The sequence below is a fragment of the Helicoverpa armigera genome, chromosome 2 (genome assembly GCF_030705265.1).
Source record: "Helicoverpa armigera isolate CAAS_96S chromosome 2, ASM3070526v1, whole genome shotgun sequence".
NCBI classification, from domain to species: Eukaryota; Metazoa; Arthropoda; class Insecta; order Lepidoptera; family Noctuidae; genus Helicoverpa; species Helicoverpa armigera.
This window is the reverse complement of record NC_087121.1, coordinates 6,810,551-6,821,931: the sequence shown is the minus strand read 5'-3', so window position 1 is coordinate 6,821,931 and position 11,381 is coordinate 6,810,551. Positions and strand designations below refer to the sequence as shown.

General features: G+C 35.2%; 1 protein-coding gene across 3 annotated transcripts in view; it reads right to left on the bottom strand.

Annotated features, from left to right (window-relative positions):
• Nucleotides 1-2,009: 2,009 nt before the first annotated feature.
• LOC110375548 (protein yellow) overlaps nucleotides 2,010-11,381 on the bottom strand; it is a 36,276-nt gene continuing 26,904 nt past the window's right edge. For all 3 annotated transcript variants that reach the window (XM_021333694.3, XM_021333702.3, XM_064038741.1), the window contains exons 4-8: nucleotides 10,005-10,152; nucleotides 7,428-7,614; nucleotides 6,752-6,946; nucleotides 5,654-5,786; nucleotides 2,010-5,343 (exon numbers count right to left, since the gene is read on the bottom strand). In XM_021333694.3, the coding sequence (XP_021189369.3) occupies nucleotides 5,239-5,343; nucleotides 5,654-5,786; nucleotides 6,752-6,946; nucleotides 7,428-7,614; nucleotides 10,005-10,152 (768 nt within the window). In that variant the 3' untranslated portion in view covers nucleotides 2,010-5,238. The remainder of the gene's footprint in view (nucleotides 5,344-5,653; nucleotides 5,787-6,751; nucleotides 6,947-7,427; nucleotides 7,615-10,004; nucleotides 10,153-11,381) is intronic.

Genomic DNA, 11,381 nt, shown 5'->3' with positions numbered 1-11,381 from the left:
AGAATTCGTATAACTAACAATGACTTTCTAGGCATAAGTTAGCTAATGACAAATCGGATTAGGGTTTTCCCTGGAAAACCCGGTGCCTAACGCACGACTTCACGATCCCAGTTTATAGGCTTAGTGATCATACCGTATGTATGTCATTGTGAATGCACAAAGAATATATAGGTGCCTACTTTAGAATTGCAATTTTATTCAAATGGATATTTTTTCTTATAGGCAATTTTCTTATTCAGTGGTAAATAATGCTAATTAATTCACAATGGTAATTAATTATCTGCTCAGCCTTTTCCCAATACTAATGAATATGTCGTTTTTACATTATGTACCTACCTATCTACATATCCACGCTTAATCGGAGAATGGAAAATTAGTCTTTATTTAATTAAATAAATCTTTATTTTTTTCATTGATGAGCCCGCCCTCTATCTATTTCAAGTTCTGTCATGAGAAGGTTTATTAAAGAACACAATAAATATGTAGTCGCCTTAATGGAAACAATCGATTTGCTAATTCGATGAAGCGGAGGTCTGTACCGATTTTACTACAAGTATCTTTAACAGGAAACCTGTTTCTTCACACATTTTTGTTGTTATTTGTAAGGGAAACCCAGATTTTTTGTACTACAGGTTTGGGTAATTGACTTGCTTTGTTGAATTTGGGATCCACAGTTTCCTCCTAAACTGGCGTATGTCACGGCTCACCATTTTGTTTTTAGGATAAACATAATGGCTAATTGCGTGTGTTCTACACTACCATCTATTATGCAAATCTATATGTAGGTAGGTATATACATCTGTTCATCTCTGTGCCGTCATAAACATCACGACTCACGTTCGCAATTAATTTTACTAAAGTTGTTTGACTGCGAGCGATGGGGCGTCCATAATTGGTATCATAATAGAACAACAGATAAACATATGAGTAGGTAGTTCATCGTGTATTATCGTTTTGTATGAATCATGAATGGGCCTGAAAATTCCCCTAACATTACATAAATAATTGCTTAGACAAATATGTATGTAGTTACGCATTGATGAGGGGCAATTTTCCAACAATAATGTTCATACATAAACTCGCAAGATATGGGTATCTGATGAGGGCTTAATTTATTTATTTACTGGTTTGCTTTACTCTTTTTTGATCGAAGCTTTATTCACTTCAGCTTTATACATATCCATTGAACAACATCTAAGTACCTACGTTTAATGTTGTAGCAACGAACTCGCTTGCAGTGCCAGGATGTATTCTACTGAAATTAAGCTCGTCATTAACTTTTATTTTCTATTCATTTTTAGGGCGGTCGATAGCAGAGTGACAAGCAAATATAAAAAGGCTATCTACTTACCTACCTTTTTTTAGAGTTCGATATTTAAATTACGGTCCAAGGATATTAGCACCAGTACTACTAATAGTAGAGGTTTAATGGAATGGTGTGTAATGGTCTATGGTGCACATAAAATATTTTAGCACTTACAACACTCACAGATCGAGAGCCAGCAACTCATCATCGGCATATTAACAAAAGGACTGATAAATTACATAACTGAACATTATTTCAGAATAATATGATAATGGCGTGCCTGTCGTTATTGACCGTAATAACACCACCAATTAACCTAACTGTTAATGGATTATCAATTTTACAAAAACCTGTTAAAATTGCTAATGCAGTACTTCGTTAAATGGTTTTGAGGTTCGCCGTAATAATTTCCTATTCAGATGCTAATTAGTGTGTCAAAATTAATTGACTACAAACAACACGGCCGTTTTTTCCCTACCAACAATGTCGGTGTTCTGAAACGATACTGAAGTCGTTTGATTAGTTGAAACAATGTAAGCAGAATACTGAAGGATTCCGTCAATTAATACACGAACAATACAGAACTTAATACTTGACTCAATCGTGTGTATTGGCTGGCAATAGAACCAAAACAACGACTTCGGTAAATTACATCTTTGTCCCTCTACATACTCAACTAAAGAGGTCAGTAAATAAAACAAGATTTTATTAATTGATTTTTTATTATCAAAATATAAAATAGCATGTAAGTGGAAGTATCCAAAAGACTTAAGTACATAGAACTATAAATAAGCACAAACATGCGAATGAGAAATTTACAAAAGCGTAGAAGCGAACTCAGATTAACATAAATATTCGTGTACGTAAGGTATTGCACAGGATAGGCATATTATACACTATTATTATTTTACAAAGTCCTGACTGGTTCTCAAACCACAATCACTTGATTTACAACTGGTTACAATAATAATGTTTTTTATTTGTGGCAAAACGAACATTGATAATAAGAATGATGTCAGACATAAAATTAATTCTTGCTGTTTCACTTTAAAGAGATGAAGGCAAACTTTTTTTTCGAAAATATTCCTGTTTATAAATTAACAGACAGAGTTAGGCCAAATGCTCAATGCATGTCGGAATAAAAGTCGTTAACTTAATATTATAATTAAAAAGCTGTGGTAGAACGTATTCCCACTAAATTAAGTTGTATTGAATGAATGAATATTATTTACATATAATGGTAACCATAAATGGTAATGCCGTGGGTATTTACTGAAGCTGGAGCATTATTTAAAACGAAAACGTAAAACAACGTAAGTATTCAAACTTTAGAGAAGAAAATATCTTTATTTATTAAAAGGATTCATTAGCTTCAACTTTATTCGAAAGGGCTGGTCACACTAACTGATAGAAATAACGTAAGGACACTGAAATTAATTTTAGATATATCATCAAAGAAACTCTAGGAATATTCTTAATGAAATCCTGAGAAGATTATACTTATCTACCAATATTTTTTGCATGAGTTATGAATACCAACCATTGATACCAGGAATTATTTTGAAGTTACTACATCGTAAAAATAGTCATTGGTCAAACATTACAATTCGTAGAGACGTTCTACGTAAATGATTGTGTAAATATTTATAAAAGAATGTATGTGTACCCCAATGAACGGGGAAACCCAAACGACAAAAAAAATAATGCCCATGTTGTTTTGAACTTTCATTGACCTATCGATAATGCATTTTTATTAATGTTTTATCAGTTAATGTGAAGAGAGATAAAGATTCACTTGTGGATAAACCCATAAAACCGAATAAGTTTCTAGCATTTGACGCAGGATTTTATAAAAAAAAAACCCTAAGTTATAATTAAAAGATCATAAAAAATAATTTAATGTCTGAATATGACGGGTTATCGAAAGACAATGATTATTTATTAAATGAAATGTAATATCTTTATTTTCTTCTTCTTATCCATAGTGACAGCCAATAAGTCTAGCGTGAGCTGTATTTATTTACAAGTTGACATAAAATAAGGTTGAATACCATAACGCTATGGCACGAGAGAAAGCCTTGCTCGAGTATTTCTAGATTATAGTTCGTAACCCTGAAATGTCCTACTTGTTTTCTTTACTTAATTAAGTTAGTACATGATGACTTAATCAAGTAGACATAACCCTTAAAATTAATAAACTTATACCATGTTCCAATATGTTGTTAGTAAGTTACGACTGTTCTTGAACTAAACTATTTCAATAAAAATATAAGCTTCGGTTTAAGAGGCAAGGTATAAGCTTCAAGTGGCTGAGTATATTTATCACAATAATGAGGGAAATAAAATATGTAAGATCACAATATAACAGAAATTAGGGAGGAAAGACTATGTGAAATAAAAAACCAATTTCTACCCAAACATTTCAACATATCAAAAACACACATTCACACTTCTAACTAGAATCCAACCGTGATGTATTTACGTAAATAAATTAAAATGGAAATTATTAAAGTAGCCTCTTCTCATCACCTTTGTATCAAACAGACCGAGTAATTTGAACAGTTAATTTTCTAATCAAAATATTCTAAGAATTAATGAAACACGAAATATATTTTTGTTGAGAGAAAAGTAATAGCACAAATCGCGAGCGAATACAAGTAACTATGTCTGTATAGCCACTGCTTAAAATCTGTCAAATGTTGTTGTTCTAACAAACAAAATCCTAATGTAGTTTGAAATAGTAAACCAGTGACTTCAACATGACACAGATATAAGTATTCAAGCGATGCATTTATACGGAGTAAGTAATGTAGATAAACGTAACTGAAACCTATTCACGATTGGTCTGTTTAGAACAACCTACGTCACTAAATGAATTAAACGACAAAATACGTTAATATCAATTATCTACAAACCCTACATAAACTATAAATAAAATATATTCCGCAAAACATAATATTCCTTCAGAATAATGTTTGCGTGAACTCGGTTTTATTTCCCCTTTTGCAACGCGTTTAGTTAGCGCTAGTACAAGCCACGATTCTGCAAACGAATATCAGTTCAATAACCTCAGCGATAGGTAATATAATCTTAAAGCAACTGAGACAATCGACCGCGTTCTATTGAATTAATAACTCGCTAAAGTGTTAAGTTTTTTATTCGTGCATGTTTGCCAAATTGTTTGCTAAGCGTGCGTTGCATAAAATGTAATTATGATAGGATGGTTACCAAAAAAAAGTTTCGGAATGTTTGTTTAAAGCAGGTTAGTGCTATTGTTTTTTTGCATGTCTCAGTTGCTCTTATTAATCACTACACATTGTTATGGAACTGCTATTTTGCGATCGCACTTACCCAATTTTTACAAATAAATGATTAGCATTCCGCATATTTTTCAGAAAGCACCACTGTTCAGCAAATCTGCAATATTTAGCCCTTAGAAAGTTAACCCCTAAAAATATTAATTTAATCCCTTAATTTTATTATATAGCAGATTGAACTGAACATTCAGCAACCAGCAATACTCCTTAACAAACTAAGACTGCCCATGAATATGGAAACTGTGTCCGGTAACTAACAAGCGTATCGTTAGGTACAGTTTAGCTCTAATACATCCTGAACACATTTATTTGAACCAGCGCTAAACAATAGAGCTATATGTTTAACTGTCGCGTGGAAGTTGTGATACTTTGGCAGTGAACGTCATGACGTCATAGGACCACGGAGGAAGAAAGATGAGCGGAGATGCCACAAGGCAGGCGGGTTCCAAAGAATGCGAACGAGGTCGTACCTCGTCCGCCGAACTCCCGCATTTTGGCGACGCAATATTCTTAGGAGATTTTGTTTTATGACATCTCCGCTTTGCATTTTGTTCTCCATGCATGGGACGTGGTGACGTCAGGAGGCGTGGTGACGTCAGTAGACGTGATATGACGCTAGTGGCCGAGCGTGGCGTTGAACTGGCGCGCGGCGCGACGCAGCACGTGCGGCTGTAGGGACACGAACCCGCTGTCTACCACGCGCAGGATGCGGATGTTCGTCTGGTGAGGAGAGGACAAAGTATCAAAACAAAATATCCAAAACTTTGGGTGTGGGCGACAATAATCCTATTCCAATTTTGTTCTTTTTATTTTTGTAAAAACATTTTAAGGAAAAAAATAAAACCTTTGCGAATTTTGAGATCAATACAGATGAGAGATTCAGTTTGATATCATTCTAAAGATGTATCGAGCCAAATATCTTTAAGCATTCGTCTGAAACTAAGCTATGGGTCTACAAAGGTAGTAATTTAATTGAGCTTTAAGCATGAAGAACTTTATTTCCAGAATAAAGTGGAGGAAGTATACGGACCTCGTGCTTGGATGCAGAGCGGCGGAAGAACTTGTGGAATCGCGTGGAGAGCGCCCACACGGCGCCGTTGTCGCGCTCCGCCCACCGCACCTCCGCGCAGAACTGCAGCTTCTCCGCGTCCTGGGCCAGTACCCTGCGATGATAGAAAAAAACATAATATCTTTATTATATTTACAAAAATATGTTAACTGTGTTAAGTAAGAAATGTAGATAATTACGATTTTGCTGTATCCTATATTGCAAGAGTTTGTACGACCTTTTATCATAACCTCACCTTACCGCAATCTATCGGAATTTCCCACGATGTTGAGCAAAAACTGCCTCGTTAAAGGAAAACTTTACCTTTACTCTTACAAACGTTTTTTATCAATAAGTCTTGAAATCAATCCGCACCTAGTTATCAACCGTCGTGGCTACAAACTATCATTAACTTCTACTACGTACCTGTATGAATTACAGGGAAATAGTAAACGCAATGGGGCGGAGATTCCGTGTCGGAAAATTCATGGAAATTATTTATCGATTGTATTACTCACTGATGCATTGAATGAGTATATCTTGACTATAATAGCAAGTCATGTCAGTTACTGAAATTTGTATTGTAACAACGAACAAGATAATATCTACTCATACAAATTGACGCAGAAACTCGTAGTAGCTACGGCGTAGGCGTCAGCTACGACATAGTTTTAAAAAGTTTAATTAGGTCAAGTATTTTTTTTAAATTCATAATATTCATAAATCGACAACATAATTCCCATTCCCGTAATCGTCCAAAGTCGTTGCCCTTTTACAAAGTGGGTAAATAACCCAAAAACTCCGGTTCTGGGTTAATTGACTTACTCTAGGACAAGTCAATAATAATAATAAACTATCATCGACATTTATACCAATTATTCCATTAGCAAGCAAACAAAGCGCGCACGAACTTTACTAAAACTAGTCCAACAGTTCTTGAATATTATTTTGTTCCTGCACTGACCGATCCCTAATTAATCTATTTGACCTAATTTATAGAAGAGAAGTAAAGGGACATATCCCCCTATATTACTCCGTAAGGAAATCTATGTAGTAGGTAATTAAATTCTTTTCAATTACTTGTGCGAGTTAGTGATGGGGTTCCAGGCAGCGATGGCTGTTTCTGTCATGGGGCTGAAGATGATGGTGTCATCGCGCGGGTCTACCGCCACACCGAGGCCCTGCGAGGACTTGCGGCCCACCAGGTTCACCGGCAAGTCAGTACCCTCGGCCGGGGGACCTGATGCCAACACTGCGGTAGATACGCTGAACAATCTGCAACCAAGACACAAAAAAACTTAAATTTTGGAAATCATCAAATGACCCCTCCAGCTGTGGGTGCAGCGTGAGGGATTGTCTTGAAGGTCGACAGCCGAAAGGTTAACTAAAACCCACCATGTTTCTTTCTTAAGCCCTTTATGGGCTGCGGTAAGTCTTTCGTACATTCCCACAGAACCATTACATAAAAATTCTAATAGAACCTAATGAAGTATTGAATGGATTATTACACCACCTTTGTTGTTTGAAAGATTTATGAGTCAAGTTTTTTGCATTAAATTTCAAGGTGAACTTAATTATTGGAGGTATTTGATATAAGTCTTTTCAAAGCTATAAATCTTTTATAAATAATTGAAGCAGGTTCTTTCATTTATTTCTAGTCTCCAAGGAAGTGCATTTGCATTTTTGTATCTCGATCATTGCCCCTGACATAACATCGTCTACATATACAACTGTTATCTGGGATCGGAAAGGTTACCTGTCGGTAGCCAATGGCTGGTAGTAGAGCAAGCCCTGCGCAGGGGAGTGAGCGAGCCCAACGATGCCGTCCATGAGGGTGAACCTCTCTCCGCCGATGTCGTACTCGCCCAGGTCGGGGTCGGGGTACATGGACGCGTGCGTCACTCTCCATGCGTTGTCGCGACGACCATCGTACACGATGATACCTGAAAATAAGGAAAACATACAAAATTAAAGACTTACACTTAAAATAACTAATTTACAATTATTTACAATAGGTCAAAGTCTTAATAAGCTCATGTAATTTGTATTTCTAGTATCGTTCCCATGGTGGCAACAAACTTAAAGATAAAGTATCTAGAGGTAGTGTGTGAATCTATCGCCTTCCCATGCTAGCTTTAAATACATATCAATTGTGGGAATTTTAGTTGGAGGTTATAGGCTATATACGACATGATAGATAAGTAACGGTAACGGTGCTATGCAATCCTTTTTCGAACTATCATTTAGTTGATCGTACTAGTTAGAGATCAGTAGAGGCCAGAAGCTTATTTTCTACATTTGTACTTGTTCAAAATATTTTTGCGGGTCATTGTTAAAATTCCAGGATCACGATCAAGCAGTATTAAAATTTAACGATTTCCATTTATATATGAACCGGTTTTCATGAATTGCGTTCTTGATCCACACGACGTTCAATAAAAAGTCGCGGTCAGTCGCGGTTGGAACTCGAAATTTTTAACGTTGATTGCTGTCACGCAATTGAGTTGAAAAACCAAAATAACAAGTAATGTTATGCTGCATAACTATTAGGTGCAAATATTTTAATGATAATATAATTTGTTAGCTAGACATACGTGTTTTGATTGATTTGTTTGAAATTAGGTGTTCGTGTTTGCGAAAGTGTAGAATCCTTACCGTTCCTATGATTTGAGAGGGCACTACCTCTAAATTGTACGTTGACACTAAACGTTTCTTGTTATGCAATGCTACAGTTAGAGAAATACCACGGTCTGTCAATTTAATTAGTAATTGTTGCGACTTTGCGTACGTTAGCGGTTGCATCATATTTTCGGAGAAAGCAGCGTTTTGATTGAGGCAGCACGCTCGGGTGACCACTAATCTTAAACACTGAAACATGAGCATTAAACTTGCAATTATTCAATGTACTACTTAGCAAAGATTACCCCTAATTGTGTGATGATTAATGTGCACTATAAATACGCAATGGGTATTCAAAGTGGTCATCATTTGTATTAAACGATTTCATCCGCTTAAATATCTGCTCGTTAGTAATGATTGTTTTTCTGATATGATACCTGGGTACTAAATGCACGCTATGAGGTTTAAAATCGAAAAAAATCTTTAACTATGCATGAACAGAGTTTCACTTAGTTCCACATGACTTGTTTGATCATTAATACAATTAAGTAAATTACGTTTTGATATCGTACAAATACACGCTTTTTTGGGAACGAATATGAATACTACCTATTATAAAATTTCCATTAATTTCCGTGCGTTTTTCTTTAATTTACTCATACCTTATAGAAGTATCAGTTTAAGTTTTTACACGTCAACAAAAACGAATGTTATTTATGGAATTGCGTTGTTTATTTACCTCCATATAGCAGGAGTCTTTGGAATGATATTTATATCTAATCAAGGTTCGTACAAAACTATGTTATTACTTTAATTTTAACAGCGTAATAGCCTATATTACAACGTAATACGTGGGTGAAACCACAACAATAATCAATTTGACTAAAACATAAACATTGAACACAATGACGCCGAAAAACTGTAGTTTAACAAGCACAATGTAATGTGGCCTACTTATGTGGACCCAAAAAACGTGCGAAAATGTATAAGGAATGTAGAGTTAGGAGATACAATTAAGAGGTTCTCACTGCCCATTACTTAAGAGTAAATTGAGCATTACTAAATTAATCGATGATTTGTTTGACCTATTTTATTCTGGAAGAAGAAAAAATGGAATGAAGACTATAGAGATCCAAGTTATCAGATGTGTCATTATGTAATTGACTATGAGGTCAGATGAGGATATTTTTGAGCCGTCATTTTTTTTCAATTAATTCAAGCCGAGCTCTTCAATCAATCATGGATTATGAATACCTAATTTATCAATGTATTTTTTGGTCAGTAGTTCTAAAAAGCTAGGTTATCGAACTGCTCTACTTAATTTCACTTTCTCTACGCGTCATTGTACGTACTTACATAATATACAAAATGACTAGCTTATGATTCTTGATGTATTTGTTTTAAATGCGAAAGTTAACTAGGCAATTGCCAAAAGAAGGTCTCTTATCTTTTGAGCAGTGAGATCTGGACCGTCGTTGATTAATTTAAGATCATTAATTAACTAATAGGTATATACCTAGTGCTTATTATAATTAGCACGCAGAAGGAACTTTGCCTATTACATAATGCCTCTTCATCCTCAAGCGTGTTTGCTTTTTATGGTTTTAAAGTTTTCCAGATTTTTTGATAAATGAAAAAGTATCTCCATAATGTTCTTGCATTTTAGGTGAGATAGAATCAAAATACTTGTCATATTCATGAAGTTCCTACATACCTGGTGCAACAGTATCACTGATGTAAGCGAAGAGATGATCGCACGATGAAGACAGCCTAGATGAGGTAGACCTGGTATCATCCAGCACTAAGTTGGTGAGCAGAGAACTGGGGCGCAGCAACTCGCGGGGGAAGTACACGCTTCGTACCTGAAAAGTATGGATAAAGAATTTATGATCAACAATTTATCGAATTAATTAAGTACTTTGTCATCTTATAATTATCTAGCGACTTAGGGATACAGGAACAGAGAAAGCAGCTTTGTTTTATACTATGTAGTGGTGCAGATGTCGACTCAGTGGTTTCTCAAGTACCAATTACGATCATGCCTGGTGGAGAATACACTGTCCCCTAAAAAAAATGTGAAAATTGACTACTCCGTACGCACGTTTAAATATGCACGTACACACATGCGGATCTGAACATTAAACTTCAATGAAGTTATGTTATTATTACATAACCATCTATTGTCTCGAAAGTTATGGGAATTGTTGCTCTTATTACCATTTGTTGCTTTTTCATTAAAAAAACAGAAGAGACAGCGAAATAAAAATAATAGCCAAACCAGCCAAACTACCTACCTAACATATAATTAGACTCATTAGTGTTCAGACGAGCATACAGACAGACTTCAAGTCAAGTGCTCATAAAGTACTAGAGAGCATACATTACCATGCACTTAGCACGCAACTGGAATATGTGCGTTTGTATCTGTTTCTACAAGTATGTTACTACACCAACATCTACTATTTTCCGGAAACACTTCACCAATTTAATGGTCAAGAGTATTAGCGATTTTCTTTTGAAAGCTTCTCTTTATTAAAAAAACATAAGGTAAGTAGTTTGTTCAATAAATATCCGTGTAAATAAAATAAAAATTTATTTATTTATATTATTTATTTAAAAATATATTAGTTTCCTATCGTAATTAAAACACAACTTAGTTTATACATTCTGTTTTGTAGAGAATTGAAAGTCGTTTAAATTCTATAAGCAAAATGACAACAGTACTTTCATAAATCACAATGAATAATGTTGCCTGTTTATAAATCAATTGCCTACAATTATAACTTTGCTAAATTGTCTGTATTACAATACACCGACGGCCTTACGAATCTATCTAGGTAATCGATCGTTAAAAGGCGTTAGAGAAATGCATTACATCCCGTCATGGAATAATTAGCTTGCAGGCAAATTTTGTGAAGACTGTATCGCGAATTTAATAACTAGAGTAGCTTAGCTATTCACGAGGTTGAGCCATTCACTAGTTTCGAGTAATATCGTGCATGGTTACTGGTCACCCACAAATAGTGCGTATTTAAGGCGGAACGGACAATTGCACCACGGACAATTGAACAAGCCACACCCTTTCAAATAA